The sequence below is a fragment of the Sinocyclocheilus anshuiensis genome, unplaced genomic scaffold (genome assembly GCF_001515605.1).
Source record: "Sinocyclocheilus anshuiensis isolate Anshui unplaced genomic scaffold, SAMN03320099.WGS_v1.1 scaffold653, whole genome shotgun sequence".
Taxonomy (NCBI): domain Eukaryota; kingdom Metazoa; phylum Chordata; class Actinopteri; order Cypriniformes; family Cyprinidae; genus Sinocyclocheilus; species Sinocyclocheilus anshuiensis.
Window position 1 is genome coordinate 298765 of NW_015540902.1, and position 19880 is coordinate 318644.

Below are 19880 nucleotides of genomic sequence, written 5' to 3' on the forward strand. Positions count from 1 at the left end.
GATTTTCATTTTTGGGTGAACTAACCCTTTAACTCTATGACACCAAAAGTCTATAGGTGCGTTCGACTTCATGCAGCACTGCGCAGGCCGATCGCAATCTGACTTGAAGCAGTGCATGCCGGTTAGAAATTTTGTCCGACTTGAGACGGTGCCGACACCACATGACTGTCACGTGTTGCATCAAAGTGCCGCGAGAGCATTTCGAGAGCAGCCAGCTGACTCAGCCACCGCAGTTTCTCCAGAGCGACTGCAGGAGCGCTGATGACGACACAGCTGTTTCACGATTGGCCAGATTCACCGCATGACAACGATCACGTGTGTTTCGGGTTTATTCTAACCTTTTCAATTCCAATAATGGCCACAAATCTGTGTTTTTAGAACGGTAAACGCTTTTTTTTTTACTGTAGTCGCACTGTTGTATTGAGCCACGTTTATCATACAACACTGATAAAAGCATATATACCCCCACTTTATTAGTATTTAAATAGTATATGATTATGTTGAACTTTATTCTTGAACAGATGGCGCTGTATTAAGCAGTATATAAAAAGTGTTTCTGTTGCTCATGAAAACGTTTCTGAAACATCTGTGTATTTGACAAATATTGCATTTAATTCACTTCATCTGTGATAAAGTTTGCAAACACCGCGCGAGTGTCACTAACGGGAGCAGAAAGTGTCCGGCTTGACGTGTCTGTTTTCAACTCCGCCCCCGACTGCAAGCGGCTACTCTCGTTGACCGCCGTCTGTAGCCGTGCTTCAAGTCGAACGCACCTACTGTCAAACAGGTTTCAATGAGATAAACATTCAGCCATTACAAATAATTTGTTGCACGCACTAAAAGGTCACACTGTACATTCTTATGTGGTTAAAACTGTCATAATTGCGTTTGTATGCATTCTATGAATAAAATGACCAATACGGCTATTAATAATTATAATAAGTAAGTGAATGCCGTTTTCATGCTTTCACCATACAGGAGTCCACTATGTCCCTCCTGATGAAGTCTCACCCACAGAGTTACCAGCATGTGGATATGGGTCCCCAGCTGAGTCAGAAGACCCAGAAGATCAGCAAACGGAGGGCGGTGCCCAGAGTGAAGATTCACCTAGTGACCTGAAGCCACACATACTAGATGTCATTTCAATCTGTAAGACGGAGGCAGAGGATAGAGAGCTAGTGCATCAAAAAGATGTCTCATCTGCAGGTGAACAACGACTCTTCCCTCAGTTCGACAGCTCGAGTACAGATGAGATGTGGAACAGGAATGTGCCCACTGCGGCAACACCAAGGGTCAAGATTGAGCCCAAGGACACCATCATCACAATAACATCTTCGGTTACTACCACCCCTGCCCATGCCGGTCAATGTCAAGACCAGATGAGAACAGCCAGTGACACTTCAACCATGTCGAGGAGACAGCAGCGAAAGGAGCACCATCGCTCACGATACACCAAACCTAGAAGAGCATTTACAAAAGATCACGATCATGAAGGGCCATATAAGTGTAACAAATGTGGAAGGCTGTTAAAGGACTTGGCAAAGCTGCAACTGCACAAGAAATTGCATGAAAGATCCTTCATCTGTCACTGGTGTGGCAGAAATTTCTCTAAGTTTGACTACCTTCGGATGCATATGCGCACACACACCGGAGAACGGCCTTACCGCTGCAACTGGTGCTCAAAGACCTTCAGCCAGAGCGGGAACATGAGGAGACATGAGCGCACGTGCCGGAGTTTCAATGAAGAACCAGCGTCGCACGCACTAGAAGATCAACAGCTGCCTGCCGAGTGACCAGTGCGTCGTTGTTGCCAGATCGCTGCAGGCACACCTCAAGAAAGAACCTGTTATTGTGATAGAGAGCTGAAACTCGATTTTCATTACATATAATGGGATATTTATTGTTTTATCACGTATATTAGAAGCTTCCATGTTACAGAAAATACAGAAGGCCGATATGCTGTTTGACCATATTTCTATGACTTTTTTTTTTTCTTATAATAAATACTCCACAGAGAGCATTATCTAGCCAATGAAATATTTTTAGGCAGTGTGGAACTATAAAAAATGTATATTCAATATAGGAAGGAATGACTTTCATTACTTATTTTATTAATTCCAGTATATTTCCAGGACTACACATTACAATTAGAAAATTCCAGGTTTTTGGTGACTGTAGGAATTACAGAGAAAATCTAAAAGCAGTATATTAGGATATGAATCAATGTGGTAGACTGAATGGGAAAATTTACTTAAACTGCAAAATTGAAGAAAATCATGTAAGTTGAGAAGATGTGTCTTATGACTGTAAAATGAGAAACTTTGTCGTATGTAACAACAAACACCTGAATAAACTAGATTCAATTTAATCTGACATCAGTAAATGTATGTATCCGAGGAAAATGTTTTTGTGGCCATTGTGAAGTTACTGTATGTCTGTGTACGTGTGTAATATGCATACCTAGGGATGCTCAGTTTTGCCTTATATTAAAAATATTTTACAACCTTGTTATTTAGATATTGTTTACCCAAAAGCACTGAATCACCAGTTACTACCACTGTGTTAAATGCATTTATATTGATTCTGTTACTAACAGTATGATAATTATGCCATAATTATCGTGTCATAAACATTCTATAATCTTCTAGCTATTTATCTGTCACCAATAGTGCATTTAGCATTCTTTCTTTGTAAGTGATGTTTTTATATTGGTATTCTATTGGTAGTTTATTCAATTCATCTTTCACACTTTAATGGTCTCGTTTTTCTGTCCCTGTGTAGTAGACCCCAGATTTCTCCCAGGTTTAGTGGGGTTCTATCTTTTCACAACTAATTTATGCAAATGGTCCACTAATGTAAATTTAATGTAAAACAATTAACCATAATCTATAGTAATTGTTACTAGTGTAAACCTGTATTCAATTAATGTTTTTCAAACAGCATAAGAAGCTTTCAGAATATTTTTTTTAAATGACTCCAATAAATAATACTAAGTTACCACAGTTTTAAATTAGTAAAGATAATTCCAGTTACTACATTATTTTTGGTGGTTATCATGATGGCACATTTTTGTAGGTCCGTCATTAGGAGTGACAACCGGAAACGTTGTCTTGGGTCCTGTGATGATGGATCCCCGCAAGACTTTCAATTCTATACCTTACTCATTTTAGCAGGAGCTGTGCATATTTGTAAAGAATATTCTCAAAAGAATATGAAACTTGTCTGCTATATTATTCATTGTAAAGTTAATCTGTGGAGTTTTGCACCGCTGCAGCTAACTCAGTAATCTAAACTACTTTAAAACAAAACACTAAAGTTTTTTTGTGATATGTAAAAGAACAATGCATAATGTTAAAAAACCTCTCTAGAAGAGTACTGTTGTTGTACCTTATCGCCTCTCAAAAGCGACTTGTTTAAATTTAACTTTTCTCATTACTTAAATACTTGAAAACCCTGTTTATTCTTGTACATAAAAGAACAACTACTTTTCCTACCATTTTGTTTGGACTTCCTTTCGACCAAGTTTGCTCTCCTCCCACCTATAGTTAGCATCGTGGCTTACGCTCTCTAGCTGAACGGTAGTACTTCTCCTGTGCAGTAGGTGGCAGTCAGATGTTACCAGCTGCTTTCCAAATTTGGAGGAGAAAGGCAAACTGTTCATGCAACGGGGATAGCTAGCTCTTTCAGAGGTTTGTCTTTGCTGCTGAATTGCAGAGACAAAAAACATACAAAATGACCAAACTGCAGCTGCTGCATCGCGCGCTGAACGAGCGTCTGATGGCGGCGGTGGAGCAGATAATGGAGATGGTCGGCGATACGGTGCTGGAGTATGAAGAAGAGACGATCCGGGCACGGAAAGAAAACGAGGTTCTGAGACGGAGGCTACGGTGGATAGAGGGGGCAAATCGAGCGGACTGGCCAGGTAGCATGACAGATCGAGTTTAATGTAGTTTTTAATGCAGAATACTGTGCAGGACAGATAGCACGACTTGAAGTGAGTTTTTTTTTAAACATTTATTTGGTTGCTGCATAGTTTTGTGTTCTATATCCTATGCACGGCCGTGGACCTTGTTTTGGTGAGATCATCCTCGTGCATTCAGACTTTGCTCTTCCTTATAACGGAAGTTATAAATGTTTGTTATAAGAACTATACTTGCAACTGCAATAGGCTGAAGTAAACATTGATCTGTCAATTGTCCACTTGATGTTTTCGCTCCAAAACATGCCCCCTCTAGAGTCCAAAGGAAGAAACATTTCCAGTCGCATAAGCGCACTATACGAGACAGAAGGCCATTAACTTCCATTTCCTTTTGGTTTAAATCAGCACATGTTACTTACTGCCAGGGCCCTGCACAGACATTTTGAGGGGCAGGTGCCGAAATCACTGGGGGTGGGGCAGTTATTGCTCAGTCGTATATATGTATATGTATGTATATTCAATCATATTTTTGTCTTTAACATTTTGTATGTTAATGGGATGTTTCTGTACTAAATGTTTACTAAATATTTATTCTAAATTATTCACTATGGAGTAACCACTACATTTATGTATAGCCCTATAAACAGGGCTGTGTATCTCCTAGTTGCTGGGAACATTGTTTTCAAACATAATTACTTACTTGCATTAGATTATGTATTTGGATATATACAGTATTTAGAGGATATATACAGTGTTTAGACTATTAAATACTACTTTTTGTAAAAGTTGACGTTTAAAGGTTGATTTGAAGTGTCAGTTTTTGCATCATTATTGCGGTCAAATCTGGACACAGGGAACGCATTTTGTTACTCATACTAGGTAGGCTACATATAATTACTTGATCAGTTACATGAAAGTAATCAGAATAAATATTGACTCAGTGCGACCAGGTTAATATTCCTAAACTCCACATCGCTGTCAGCGATTGACAGATTCAGGTTCCAGTAGCTTTATTGGCATGGTAAAAAGGCTTTACATTGCCAAAGCACTCTGATCCAGTGCTGTTTAGCATTATCAAATTTACAGGCGGCAATGGGCAGCGAATGAGGCAGTGATTGACAATGGCAATTAGGCATTGTCAGATTGACATTACTCTAGCCCAATGGTGCTGGGAGGGCACCAGGGGGGCCAATCACGTTCAGTGGGGTTCGAGAGGGGCACCTCAGCCAGTGAGGGCAGAGGGGCAGTGGCTCTAGCCACCGGGCCACCCCCCTGTGCACGGCCCTGCCTACAGCTACTTAGATTCATAGGTTGGAAACAGAAATCACACAAAACACACTTTATCAAATTGTCACACTTTGGTTTCTTGAAATTCTCAGGCCCATCAGAACCTGTTACGCTTTCCACAATGGACGAGGCCAATCCATCCCGGCAAGATGAGTGTGCTGTCAACTTTGGATTTGGACAGGAATTAGAAGCTCTTGAAATCAAACCAGAGACGACTGATCTCCCACTGTGCATTAGACCTGAAAGCAGCGTCACCACATTACCTCAAAGCATTGATCAGGGATCTGACAATGCCGGGACAGGTGCTGGTATTGCCTATGGCCTGACAGACAGTATGACCTGGGACTCTGCCCAAAGTTACATGGCCCCTCTGGACTTTGATCTAACTTCAGGTCCCACCAGGGTCCGGCGCTGGAGAGGACGGAACAGAAGGCAGAGGATGTCCTTTGCCTGTCCAGACTGTGGTAAAGTCTTTGGAAGGGAACAGAGGCTGATCATTCATATGCGGATTCATTCCACCGAGAGGCCTTATGCATACCGCCGGCGCAAGGCGTGCTTCTATGGTGATAATAAGAAAAAGAGGAAACTGCACAGGCTCTCTCAGGTAAACATCAGCACGGTTATTAAAGTCAATAAGACATTAAAATTGACCCATTTTTACTTTTTAATACACATCTTATTGTGGTGAATGTTATTCAGAAGCATTCTGGTATTAAAAATCAAACCCCACACTTCATTTTTTCACATTTAATATACTGATTCACTTTGAAATTTGTTGTTTTAAGTATTAAAATGATAGATTAAACTCATAATGAACTTTTATAAATGGAAAATGAGAATGTTTTTAACAAATAATATTATAAATGCTTGTGTTATTCTCTCGCATGCAGCTATCAAGAGAAATTGTGGATGATCTGTCAGATGGCTCTGAGCAGACGAACAGGAGTAGTGCATCATCTGAACAACTAGAAACTACTGCACCAGGCCAAGAAGAAGAGCCTGAGAGTGACCACACCAGCAGTGATAAAGAACCAGAAAAGAGAATTACCACCCCTGTGCGGAATCAGCGCAACAAAAAAAGAGTTGTAAACCAGATTGTGACAGAACCAACACCGTGTCAGTGCCCTCATTGCCCTCATCGGATGTTCGCTCGGCCCTGTCAGTTAGCCATGCACATGAAGACCCACACGGTCACAGCTCTTACCAACCTACCCACCCAAGCACAGTCAGGAACTCGGGAGATAGTGGATGTGAAGAGGAAGTTACCCAAGGTACTGCACATTTTCTAGTGTCATAAGTAGTGTGTGTAGATATGCATACATCGAGATTTTCTTTCCTTCACACATAATCCCTCTTAAGGATGTAAACAGATAGTAGGGGGAGCAAATGAAACGGTCATTGAAAAAGCTATATAAATAAACCACTATTCTGAATATTTGGTGTGATATGTGTCAACACATAATGTTATTTGATGCAATAAGAGTCAAAATAAAACTCACAAGCAAAGAAAGATATTGCAAGATGCACATTTTGAAGTAGTGGTTGACCAATATGGGTTTTTCAACTGCTGATGCTGATATCTAGAAAGTAGGGTGGCTGATATTCAATTATAGCAAATGTACATAAACTTTCTGAAATGATATGAAAACACATTTACTCAAAATACACTAAAACAAATAAAAGAAAAGAGATAAACACTGCATGGTTATTGGCTGATGGTTGTAATCTCAAAATACGCAAATACTGGCCGATTCATTGGTCTTACCACCAAAGTGCATGAATAATGACCTCTCCATAGTAGTTCAGTGAATCCTAAGATAGTAAGCATGTATCTTAGGATGAACTAAACACACTCATACAGCTACAGCCAATCTACGAAGAGAACAAGAAAGCAACTACTGAAGCGGATGCTGTTTCAACGGTGAGTCTGAGGCCAAAAATGACAGCTATGAAAACAAGAGTTGATATGTGGCTTGGAACACATACTGTTCATTCAAACAAACTTCTGTTTGTTGTGGGGTTGCACCACCAGTAAAAAAAAATAAATAAAAAATAGGTGAATGAAGCATTTGAGCATAATAAAACTCTGGAAATATCAGCTATAGCTAGGTAATCTGTTATCATTTTTTGTCAGATAATGTGTTTTATGTAACTAGCTAGTTGAGTAGATCAAACGTTTACATAAAGCTGAATTGAAGAACAAAGATAATGTATTATAATCATAACATTTTATCAACTGCTACTACTTAATTGCTAGTAGTCTATGGCTGAGGGATTTTCTTTTTCTTTATTATTATTTAACTGAAATGGAATTGTCAGTACAGGCTATCCTGTGTTTGCAGTCTATAGAAATTACCAGGTAGATTTGTAGATTGAGCAGTAGATTTGACAAATGGAATATATATGGCAGTTTATTTAGCTGGTGTTTGTTTTTAATTGACCAATCCATGCGATTTTAAATGAGGGGGTTTCAGCCTTTATGGACCCAGAGATCCCCAGCCAACCCAAGTACCTCTAGTATAAAAAAGCTAGATTTTTATGATAACATGTTACAGTAACTTATTTTTTTTTATATCATGTAACATTGTTACATTATGCAATTCTTAAAAGGTCATTTGTTAGAAAATAGTTGTTTAAATGTTTTCTGGGACCCATGGTTGAAAACCCTGCATTTAAATAATTACAAGACCAGTATCACCAGTGAGGAGAAGAAAATGTTGGATTGTTTGACTGTTACGTTCTTGTTGTTCGCATTAAGTCAGCTATTAGTAACTGTTTTGATTAGTTGAAGTTCATTTTGTAGGTCTGCTTTCACCACTGCATTTAAGTCAAAGCCATACCTACAATTATCTGAATGCATTCAGTGTTTTATAATGTTTTATAGTATCTTTAATGCAAATAAGTATCACTAAAGAAAAAAACACAAAGCTTATACATATGTTTTTCTTCTTGCTTCACAGGTGGCATTTGTTTCAAACCGCTGTTTTAGCAAAGTTTGGGACTACTTTTCAAAAGATGCATATGGTGAAGTCTTTTGCCATGCATGTTCAGCCAGAGTTAGCCAGGGGTCCAGCAAGGCTTCTCAGAAGAACACCTCTAATTTATGGTCCCATCTTAGAATAAACCATCGACATGCCTATTTAGAGGCAAAAAGGTACAGCCGACCAGTCAGTATGCTGATCAACACTTTGGACACAACTCCGCTTAAATTAGAGCATTTTGAGCCAGAAGAAAGCATTGTAGAGGGAGAAGGTGAAATAAAGAAGGTTATGATACCAGAAGAACCATCCAATGGAACTTTGTAAATATGTAAACAATTTGGACACAATGTTTATATATGTATATACAAATGAGAAAATCACAACCTTTTGGATTTTTTTTAATGGAAAACATTTGTGTATATATACAATGCAATTATAATGCAGTTGTTTTAATAAAATTAGTTTGAAATGAATTCATGAATTTTAGTCTTTTCTGCTGGTGGTTTACTTCAAATGTTTGTAATGCCATGACATCTTGGGAAATGTACTGTAGATTTGAAATGCCACTCATTGTCCTACAGTATCAGTGCAATGAATGTTTCAACTTTCAAGTTCACTGTTAGAGTAAATATTTAAATATGCTGTTTACCTGGAATGACTTCTGTTAAAAAATACAGACATTATTCATTCACTTTCATATCCAGGGTGTACATTTGGAGCTCATTGCATATGTCTTTCCATGCTTTTCTCATTGTCAAATGGACTTGCATTTCTTTCAGAGGCAAAGAAAAAATGATGTGGAGAAGGAGGCCAAAGTTGCTGACAAACGTGAGCTCCATTGTCCAGACTGTGACAAAGTCTTCTTTTATGCAAGTCGGTTGCGTGTCCACACAAAGTCCCATAAGTCCAAAAGGGCTTTATTACGCAAAACTCGGCCAATCAAGACTGAGGTACCTGCTCACACAATGCATAAATGTGATCTGGATGTATGATTATTTCTAGGGATGCACCGATACCACTTTTTCCAGTACTCGCCCGATACAGATACTTTTATTTTTGGTACTTGCCGATTCAGAGTACCGATACCAGTATTTTTATTGCATTTGTAAATTTTTTTAAATATTGGGTACACAAACCAAAAGAGTATGTATATTGTTAGTTGGTTATCTTCATTTATCAAATAGATACAGTCAAACCAAAATGTATTCAGACACCTTCAACATTTCTCACATTATCACAGTTTATTCGCTATAGTTTAGAAAATGGTAATAAAATATGACAAGAACTCAGAGTTAAACTGTGTCAGAACAAATTCAGCTTGATAATGTTAGATAACTTTGATAGAAAGGTATGTAATAGATTACAATCAACCAAAAATTATTCAGACAGCTGTATGACAGTATTTACACAACTATCAATACTTAGTTGGGCAACCCTTAGCCTCAATGACAGCCTGTAGTCTCCTGGGCGTGCTGTCATCCAGGTTCATGCAAACCTCCACTTCAATGTTTTTTCCCAGACTCGGTCTGAATAATTTTTGGTCCCAAATTTGTATACAGAGTATCGGGCCCGATACCGGTATTGGTGCATCCCTAATTATTTCCATTAATGTGCTTCTTATTACGTTTGGATATTTGTGTTCCTCATAGCTGACTAAAGAAGAAACAATGGTGGCAGTGCCTAAAACTACAGAAGTACAGAATTTGAAGGAGCTAAAGAAAACATATGCCTGCCCGCATTGTGATAAAGTGTTTACTCGTGAAGGATGGCTGGGGCCGCACATTCGCACTCAACACCAGGAAGTAAAGAACATGAGTGATTACTTTAACGTGTTTGGCAGTGGCCGTACAAGATCACAACAGCCTTTCACCAAGGTTAGTTTTCAGATTTGTAATTGAATATGCAGATGTTAATGTATACTTGCTGAGACACTGATCATTTTTTAACTTTTATTTCTTTATAATAATCCATATTCCTTTTTTATTGATCGATAAGCGATTTCGTAAGTGCACAACTAAGACGCGGGAAGTCTCTAAGAAGCCAAGACTGAAGAACCGGGAAACTGAAGAATCAAGAAGTGTCAAGGCTAAACCTCGTCAAACAAGTGATGAGTTCATCCTGGTTGTTGATGTGCCCACAATCACAAATAATGAGGCTGAACAAAGTGCAGATCTTCCTATAATGAGCACAGATGAGGCTGAACAAAGTGAAGATCTTTTGAAAACGGGCACAGATGAGGCTGAACAAAGTGCAGATCTTCTTAAAATGGGCACAGACGAGGGACAACAAAGTGCAGATCTTCTTAAAACAGGCACAGATGAGGGACAAAGTGCAGATCTTCCTAAAACGAGCATAGATGAGGCACAACAAAGTGCAGATCTTCTTAAAATGGGCACAGATGAGGGACAAAGTGCAGATCTTCCTAAAACGGGCATAGATGAGGCACAACAAAGTGCAGATCTTCTTAAAATGGGCACAGATGAGGGACAAAGTGCAGATCTTCCTAAAACGGGCATAGATGAGGCACAACAAAGTGCAGATCTTCTTAAAATGGGCACCGATGTGGGACAACAAAGTGCAGATCTTCCTAAAACGAGCACGGACGAGTCAGAGAGCACTTCTGAGCAATCAAAGGACACCTCAGGCTCTGACCGTGGAACATTAAGCACTAAAAATCTGAAGAGGATGTTTCCATGCAAAACATGTGGCAAAGAGTTTGTTCTGGAGAAGAGGCTAAAGAAGCACTCAAGGAAACATGTAGGACGTAGGTTGCAGGATGAAAAGAAAATGAGAAGAGAGCAAGCTCTAATGGAAACGAAGCTTGAGGAACAAGAAAAAAGGAGATCGGAGGAAAAAGAGAGGCTTGATGATAAGATGTCAACAAGTAATCACAACCCAAATAAAGTATGTGTTCTTTACAAAAACCTAAAGATTGATCTGAATATACCTTCATATTTCATAGTTTTAAATCACGAAAACAGATAAGCATGATAAGCTTGATTTGTTTTAATGATAAGATCTTTAAAATCTTTAGAAATCAGTGGAACCAGAATTAAGAAAATTATTATTATCATTAAGAAAATTCAGGAAAAACGTGGTTCCTGTGTCTGCACAATTTGTGGTAATGTCTAAGCCCGTAAGAATTGGCTAAGGATTCACATGCGTGGCCATCATGAACGAACACTTGATACGAGGACAAACCAGTCAGAAACCAATGAGAGGCATAGAAAACAAGGAAATGGCAATAAACTTGGAAAACAAAAAACTTGGAATAATAGCAAAAATGACCACATGACGTGGGTTAGTCTACAAAATGGGTGCCGTTTGTTTTGCATGTTGGAAGTGTAAAGGATAACTTTATAATAACTGATACCAAATTTATTAGATAATACAGCTAGTTTTTAAACAAAAATCGTATAACTTTATTGCATGTTTGTTTACTTTTGTTCGTTGAAGAATGTGTTTTTGTATATTGATATTGTAAATTCTAATATAGGAACCTGCAAGGCTAGTAATGCCTTTCTGAAAGCACTATTATGTTCCAACTTGTACTATATCAATTTAGCTTGATGATACATTGCAAGTTATTGTATTTAACACCTAAAATCTTAATCTTAAAATCATTTTTGTTAAAGGTCCTCATTTTATAGATTATCTCATGCATAAATATGCATTCAAATAATATTTTCATTCCCCTTCAGCAGACGCCTCAAGCATCCCCAAAAAAAGAGTCATTACAAAAAAGCAGAAACCGAGGTCAAGGGCCACTACCCTGCCCATTTTGTGGCAAAGTTTTTGCTTGGGAAATGCGGCTATTGATGCATATGCAGATTCATTGTGGTGAGAAACCTTACGCCTATCGGCAGCGCAAGCGGCATTTTTATGGTGACCTGAAAAGGGGCCAGCTCCCGAAAATCCATAATCAGGAGGTAGGAAAAGACTATGTGATTGATTATTTTGACTATTAGTTTCATCCAGTTTCATATCCTCAGGAAAAAAGAATTGTTTGTGCAATTAATCCTAGGTTTTGTTAACCCTAAAGACAGTTGTTTAAGTCATTATAAGAATGGTTGATTGTCGCTTTCCCCCAATGCAGCCTTCGGGGGACAAAAGTGAGTCTGAAGAGTCTGAGTATGAAGAGACGGTGAATAAGGACAGATCTGCACATCTGAGCAGCAGTGCAACCCATGCAGTGTCTGGAGCTCTCGCAAGCAGTATTGAGACCACTGTACCAGAGTACTATACTGGCAGCCCCGGCCTTTTACCTCAGAGAGCTATTGAGCAGCCTACCACCTCTTACAAGAGTAATCAAAGAACCAAACCCGAACTGGTCAGTGACATCATGAGCCACTTCAATTTGCAGCCCAGGATTGTTCTACAACCAATTATGACTGAATACAAGTATTGGAGCTCAGTGCCTCGGGTAGCTGACTTGAAATCAGGTTGCTCTGAAAAAAGTAGTGGCTTTGATCACAAACAAACCTCATACTCAATATTGGTTGATGATGAAATGGTGGATGCTGTGGAAGATAAAATTGTGGATTCCAATCTTTGCACATTGCCATTGGAATTCTCTAGTCATGGCATCCAGAACAATCCTGAAATATGCCTCACTGGTAATCCTGAGACAGAAGTAGTCTTTGTGGAGGCTGGATCTCCACAGCGTGATTCGGAAGTAGAGCTTGACAACATTGGGGGGCCACTGGCCTTTGAATCCTCTGAGGGAAAAAACGCGGAGAGTCAACAAAAAGATGACCGCAACTCAAATTTTCCTGGTGTTTCAGAAAAAACAGCCAGAAACCAGGTATCACTTATAGTAATAGATGACGAAGTAGAGCAGTCAAATGCAAGAACTGCTGCTGAAAATGCTCTGTCTGAATGTGGAAGAACGAAGTGTGATTGGAAGTGTGATTGGAAGAACATTTCTGCTATGAAATTAACAGTCATGCCACAGAGTAGCGTTTTAGAATCTTTGTTCAAGGAAACTAGTTCTGGCACCATTCAGAAGAACATTGACTCAAAATTAGTTTGTGTTGTCCTCTCAGATGTTGAAGACAATGTTGATGAAGATGTGTTGAGTCCCTCCAAAGGTTTAGATAAAAAGAAAACAGCCTCTGTTCCTAGCATTCAAAATGAACAATTAGATGTGGGGAGCAAACCTGGCAAAAGTCCCTCCAGCAACTCCAACTTTCCAGCTCCAGATGCAACTGAACCCACCAAATCTATTGATGGTGCCTCACAACTTACTGATGATCAGAGTATCTCAAACGACCCACTCAGAGACCAGATGGCCTTTACTGCCATCAGACAAACAGAGGACAGGCCCATGAGTTCAAAGGAGAGAATATCATGTCAAACATCTGATATGGTATTTGCTGGTCAAGAATCTCTGTCGGAAGTTCATGCTGACAAGAAACTGCTAGACATGGAGATTGTCAATGGCGGTGAGAGAAAAAATAAGAAACTGGGTCCGAACAACCAGGTATGCAATAGTAGCAGATCGAAAAGTACAATACGGACTCAAAAGTAAATCTAATCTTAAAGGGGTCATATGATGCATTTTCAAGTATTCCTTTCTCTTTGGAGTGTTACAAGCTGTTCGTGCATAGATAAGATCCCTAAAGTTGCAAAGACTAAAGTCTCAAACCCAAAGAGATATTCTTTATAAAAGTTAAGACTCATCCACGCCCTCCTAAAACGCCTTGTTTAAACATGCCCCCACATGTCTACGTCACTGTGTGGGAAGATTTGCATAACACCGCCAAAATGTATACGCAAAGAAAGAACTTTCCAACTTTGCAAGGACAGTCTGGCGCTTCTGACTCACAGCCTGTAAGTACGTTTTAATATTTAAAGAACTTGCCACTGACGATTCAAACGCGAGTTTTGAGCAGAATGGGTTTTATTGGTTTTGTCTCGTCGTGCCGGGACACGGCATCACAGTATGGTAAGGGGCATAACATTTCCGTCACACGCTTGAGGTATTCGGCCAATCACAACGCACTGGATAGCTGGCCAATCACAGCACACCTCGCTTTTCAGAATGATGAGCTTTGTAAAAATCGACGCTTTTCAGAAAGGCGGGGCATAGAGGAGCATCAATAATGTACAATATTCGGAAAAAAAAAAGTTTTTTGAACCTTAAACCGCATAAACACATTGCATTACACCAAATAATGTTATTTTTAGCAACGTCATATGACCCCTTTAATCGATCTGTGGAAATGTAAAGAGATATGTGAATACATGAACAGAGAAATCTCAATTTATATTTATACTGTTTTCTTTTGAATTTTCTTAATGTCAGATGTCAGAATCTGTTCTGGATTATTCAACTGACAACTTTGAAATCTCAGGGACAATTGAACCACCTGTACAAAATGTGAAAACTTGTGAGTTACTTGTGAAAAGTTCTGAAGGATTCGAAATGCCTTTATTCACATCCCATCAAACCTCTGATGGTAGATGCAAGACTGCAGTGAGCAGTGGAGAACAAAAAAAAGTAAAGCAAGCACTATATTGTCAGTTTTGTGAGAAGGCATGTAGAAAGATAGAACTGCACCTAAAGTGTGATCACGCAAAAGAACCTGAAGTGGTAAAAGCTTTAAATCTTGACACAGACTGTAAAGAAAGGAAACAGTTATTGAGCAGTTTTGCTATTAAAAAGAACTTCAACCAACCTAGAGATTCTCGAATCGATTGTGATGAAGATATTGTTCACTGCATTTTTTGCCATGAGTCTTTTGGATGGAACAAATTTCGGGAGCATGCTCTTATATGTAAGCATAACATGAATCCAGCTGCATCCAGCAAAACTCAGGAAATGTTTGATGCAGAATTGGGAAATCTTGCTCCAGACACTATCAGCATCTCCAGACCTTTAGAGCCAGCTAATGCTCCTGTGTCAAATCTCTCAGATTTACGTGATCGCCCTATACCAGAAACTAGGATATGTGAGGAGAAGGAGAACCATACTTTAGTGTCAGATCATTCCCAAATTCTATGCACTAGTGACAGCCCAGCACAGAAGGTTTGTGATCCAAAATCCTCAAGCCCTCCTAATCTTGACTCTTGCCAGAGTGCTGCTCCAAAAACCTATTATCCAGAAGTGAAGGGGCCAACTGTTTCTAACATTGACGGCAGCATAGCTCAAATTGATCTTGATGCACAATTATTAAAGCCATCTGGTCTAGATTCTTGCCAATGTTCTGCAATAAATCCTCCTTATTTGGAATCTTCATTTAGTACATCACGGAACCCTGATGCGGAGATACTTGAACCTCCCATACTAGATTCCTGTCAAACAATACGAGTCGTAGAATCTACAGTTCCAACCCTTCCTTTTTCAAACACTGGTTGCAATGTTCTTCAGCAGTCCCTTATAAAACAATCAGATCATCTCCGACTTGTGAACCAACCATTTTCTTCAGATCCAGAGGTGTCTTGTGATTTAGAACCTGATGGTTATTCTTCTTGTGATACTGGGTGTTGTGACAGCCTTCAGCTCTCTTCAAAACCAAAGGTTCCTTCAAGTCCTGCCCCCTTAAACTCTTCTTCAGAATGCAATGCAGATTCAAAGTGTACTCTTAAGCTAGCTGTGTTTGATGATACGTATTTGGGCACTAATGAGACAGAGCAAACCCAAGATTCAGATGTAGAAAGGAACATCTTCATGGTCTCAGGCAGCTCTGATGTGCATCTAGAACCTGAAAGTCACCATACTCCAGATCCTAATAGCTATAATGTTGAACAAACCCAGTGTCAGCAGCCTGAAAGTATTGAAAATCCAGATGCTGGCAGGAGTGGGAATCAGCCAACAGCTGATCTAGAATTAAAGTCAGTTCCTTCTATTCAAGAAATCAAATCCAGAGCCGTAGGACACATGTCTTACCTTAAATTCCAAGAGTGTGATCTTCAAGAAGACCCTGAGAAGATCACTGATGAGAATGGCATTGATTGTGCTGTTGAAGTTCAACATGACTCAAGCATATCAGTGACAAGCAAGCAAAAGAGAAAAAGAGTCTACCAGATTAGCCGTCTGAAAGAGGAGTCAAAGAAAAGTTGTCCAAGTTCTCATTCTCAGGTTAATTTGTTTTTTTTTTTTTTTTTGCGATGCAAGCTTTTAGTGCTTACCTTTGATAGAATTCTGCTGTAGTATTATACATATAATGAAACGTGCCGATCTTTTAGTGCTAATATGCAAAAACTGACCATACAAAGAATTTAGAATTATTATATTATTTGATTATTGAATTTATTATGCTCTTTTAAAATGTGGATGCATTAATTATTTGTTATTGTTCCTCCTTTGCAAAAACAGGGTCCTGGATGCCAAACCAATTCCACTGATGACAACTCCAGCATATTCAAGATACATCACTGCTTTTACTGCAAGCAGCCACATTATAGAATGATGGATCATCTTCAGTCAGTTCATCCTAATGAACCAGAGGTGGCAAAAGCTCTTACCTTTGACAATAGCTCACAAGAAAGGAAACAACTTTTGAACCATCTACAAACTAGGGGAAATGTTCTACACAACACAAATGTGGTTCAAAGTAGTAAACAAGATTTAAACCCATTTGGGAAGTTTGCATCGCAGTGCTCATTTGATGATAGTGTTTATTGCATCTACTGTTTAGGGTTATTTAACAAGAAGTCTTTTGCTTCACATTTAGAGCAGTGCAAGGGCAAATCAACTCAAAGTGCTGAGGCTAGCTGTGGTGAAATGCTTCCTGATGCTGGGCCCATTCCTCCAGGTCCTACACTTATTTCCCCCTCTAGTCCAGAAGAGATTGATGCCAATATAGAACCATCAGGTTTTCATTGCCTAAATACCGTCTATGAAACAGATTTTGAAAATGAACAAGGAAGTTCTTCCCTTCCAGACCTCAGCTGCATTGTAGAGCAACCAGACATCTCAAGTCCAAATGAGAAGGTTAGAAACAATAGACAGGCAGAGGGTGCCTTTTTACAATTCAGACGTTCTCCTGAAAATGAAGTAGGTTACGAATTGAAGTCGGGTAATTCTCCCAATCCAAGCACTGGTCAAGAATCAACAGACTGTAAGAATGAAGGAGTAAGTCTCCCAAAGTGCGATGTTGATCAAGAAAGGGCAATGACACCAACATCAGATACCAGCTCCATCAGTCCTCCTCACCCAGAATATGATGTTCTCAGAAATCCATGTGATGATTTCAGTCCACCTCAAAATGCCCAAACTGTGTCTAATGACACACACAAGAGTAGCGTGAAAGCCCAAACTTATGGAACAGGGATGAAGAGGAGGAAGTGGTGCTCACGTGTCCATAATCAGGTAAATACAATTGTTAAATGACACATTCTGAACTTTGTTCTTCACTCTCTATTAGTAGATTCTTTACATTAAAAGATACTTTGAACCTCTATATAGTTGTTTTTTTATGAGTAATACGGGTTATGTTAACATGAGCAGAACTGTTCCAGTATCCAGTATACAGCCAGTATTTTCAATGAACAAAAGATGAACAGTGGTGGTGTTTTCTCCTTTCATTTGTAGTCACTGATCATGGATGATGACATCATATTGTAGAGAAATGATTTGTTCTTATAAGAGAATGGAATTGACATTCTTGTTTTATTGACAGCCATCAACAAAGAGTCCTGAGGATTTACCAAATGCTGTTACAGATGACACAGGGGGAAAAGTTTCAGCCACAAAGCAAGGTAAAGTTACTGCTGGTCATGCAACCCTAAAAAGCATCAAAAGACACAATAAGTATTCTTATCCGTCCATTAAAGCTTGTAACTTTTTTTGACTGAAGATGCTTTTGTTTCAGACACATAGGTGAGAGAGTTCCACTTTGAAGAAGCAGGACAGCAAAGTCAAAGACTATGACACGGATTGCGAGAAGTTATTGTTTACATCTTAGTGTTATGTTTTTTCAAAACATATTTATTTGTTTTTTTAAATATGTTTTACAATGTTGTCTCAATCTAATGGTTTCAATACTTTTACGGAATGATTAATTTCAGCCTGCTGTATTGTACAGATCATAGCATATGTTTAATAAATAACTCCAGATTGAGAATAAAAAAGTTAGAGGAATTTAAGGGTATATTGGTCTTTTTTGGTATCTGATATGTGACTTAAGGCAGTTTTCAGTTACTCATTCCAAAGCTGAGACACTAGACATAACAGCCATTACTCCAGTCTTCAGAGTCACATGATCCTTCAGAAATTATTCTAATTTGCTGATTTGGTGCTCAAGAAACGTTTCATATCAATGTTGAAAACAGTTGTGCTGCCTAATGTTTGTGTAAATCATGATACTTTTTTGAAGATTCTTTTATGAATAGAAAATATAAAAAACAAACAACAGCATTTATTTGAAATCTATATAAAATATAAAAAATATACACAAAAATGTACAATCATAAATGTCTTTGCTGTCACTTTTGATTATTTTGTATAAACAACTATAAAATCAGCAACTAAATGTGACGTTTTAATTGCTGGTAACAAGTTTCAAGATATTGATTTCAGTAAAACATCTGGGTAATAAAACAGGTTTATGGAGTTTGTGACTTAATGACTAAATCTCTGTCATGATTTCATTTGTCCAAACTTTTTTTTTTTTAACTTTTAAATATTTAAGTACATTTAAATGTGGTAACATTTTTACTTTCACTCAAGTATGCATTTGTATTGCTAGATAATTTGACCTTTTTCTCAGAATCCATACTTTCACTTGAAAGGCAAAATTATTTAAATATAAATTTTACACTGCTGAGGTACTAGTGTGTTTTATTTATCTATGAATTGCGATTAAACTGGAAGACTGCCCCACAGAGAACTGCTTTTCTTGTTTCAGATTTTGTTTTGTTTTTATTCCAGGTACCAAGAGGCTCCAGTCTCATTGTGAGCCACTATGACATCTCATAAAAGTATGTTTATTAGATTCTCTGTTTATCATTACAAGTGCTGTGCATGAGTGTGAAGGCTTTGCAGCAAAAGCTGTAACTCCTCCTGTCCTGCGAAGGGTGCTAGAGTCACTTCAGTTAGCACAGCAACCTGATGTGCTGGGGGTTTGATTTTAAAGGGGGAACTTTCACGCTCTCGTCTCTGTGCTGTTATCGGTACCTGTATTGTCTGTATTTATTGTTTAAATACAGAGACCTGAAATAAAGTAGTAAAATGACTAAACTGGATCGTCTGAACACTTTCATGACCGAGCGCTTGATGGCTGCTGTGAAGGAGATCATCTTCACCGTCGGTAGAACGGTTCGGGAGTATGAGGAGGAAACGGAGCGAATCAAGAGCGAAAACAAGCGACTGAAAGAAATGTTGCGAGACTCTGGGTGTTTCAGTGAACAAGCAAATGCTGGTAAAACGATTAAATTATTCAACTCTATAAAATATCAGGGTAAATGTTTCTGTTATATCATGTTTAGAATAAGGCATAACATTTTGATCTGGAATTACAGATATTTTTTTCATCAGAATTTTTTTTTTTAAAGGGGTCATATGATGCGATTTCAAGTTTTCCTTTCTCTTTGGAGTGTTACAAGCTGATTGTGCATAGATAAGATCCCTGAAGTTGCAAAGACTAAAGTCTCAACACCAAAGAGATAACTTTGATAAAGAATAAGACTCTGCCACGCCCTCCTAAAACGGCTTGTTCTAACACGCCCCCACATATCTAACTCCCTAT

The 19880-nt window shown here is 38.7% G+C and overlaps 3 protein-coding genes and 1 long non-coding RNA gene across 7 annotated transcripts in view; 3 read left to right on the forward strand and 1 right to left on the reverse strand.

The window, feature by feature from the left end:
* LOC107689065 (zinc finger protein 16) overlaps positions 1–2520 on the forward strand; it is a 4589-nt gene extending 2069 nt beyond the window's left edge. The window contains exons 2-3 of one of the 2 annotated variants that reach the window (XM_016486957.1): positions 979–1118; positions 1152–2520. In XM_016486957.1, the coding sequence (XP_016342443.1) occupies positions 979–1118; positions 1152–1793 (782 nt within the window). In that variant the 3' untranslated portion in view covers positions 1794–2520. Of the gene's footprint in view, positions 1–978 lie in introns of both variants that reach the window. The other variant, XM_016486956.1, reaches the window with a different exon arrangement.
* Positions 1–14815, reverse strand: part of LOC107689066 (uncharacterized) — a 23780-nt gene extending 8965 nt beyond the window's left edge. Inside the window, exons 1-2 of the long non-coding RNA XR_001634299.1 lie at positions 14804–14815; positions 7433–7445 (exon numbers count right to left, since the gene is read on the reverse strand). This is a non-coding gene — a long non-coding RNA (uncharacterized LOC107689066). The remainder of the gene's footprint in view (positions 1–7432; positions 7446–14803) is intronic.
* Positions 3552–18266, forward strand: LOC107689064 (uncharacterized). 3 transcript variants are annotated; one of them, XM_016486953.1, is made up of 12 exons: positions 3552–3922; positions 5299–5810; positions 6097–6477; positions 8967–9137; positions 9837–10061; positions 10183–11091; positions 11889–12116; positions 12284–13669; positions 14495–16270; positions 16508–17503; positions 17814–17892; positions 18006–18266. In XM_016486953.1, exons 1-12 carry the CDS (start codon positions 3733–3735, stop codon positions 18011–18013), a joined length of 6861 nt encoding a protein of 2286 aa, XP_016342439.1. In that variant the 5' UTR covers positions 3552–3732; the 3' UTR covers positions 18014–18266. The 3 variants fall into 3 exon arrangements, with proteins under 3 accessions (XP_016342439.1, XP_016342440.1, XP_016342441.1); XM_016486954.1 differs by having other exon boundaries at positions 11892–12116; XM_016486955.1 differs by lacking the exon at positions 10183–11091 and having other exon boundaries at positions 11892–12116.
* A 923-nt stretch (positions 18267–19189) lies between these two features.
* The window catches only part of LOC107689100 (uncharacterized), a 3944-nt gene continuing 3253 nt past the window's right edge, over positions 19190–19880 (forward strand). The window contains exon 1 of the mRNA XM_016487006.1: positions 19190–19553. Within this exon, the coding sequence (XP_016342492.1) occupies positions 19364–19553 (190 nt within the window). The 5' untranslated portion in view covers positions 19190–19363. The remainder of the gene's footprint in view (positions 19554–19880) is intronic.

What these genes read in the sequence shown, in the direction of transcription:
- LOC107689064 (XM_016486953.1), top strand. Translation starts at nt 3,733, where the DNA reads ATGACCAAACTGCAGCTGCTGCATCGCGCGCTGAACGAGCGTCTGATG. An exon ending in GTAATCACAACCCAAATAAA is followed by an intron (nt 11,092 to 11,888) that starts GTATGTGTTCTT and finishes ATTCCCCTTCAG; the next exon opens with CAGACGCCTCAAGCATCCCC. An exon ending in CGAAAATCCATAATCAGGAG is followed by an intron (nt 12,117 to 12,283) that starts GTAGGAAAAGAC and finishes CCCCCAATGCAG; the next exon opens with CCTTCGGGGGACAAAAGTGA.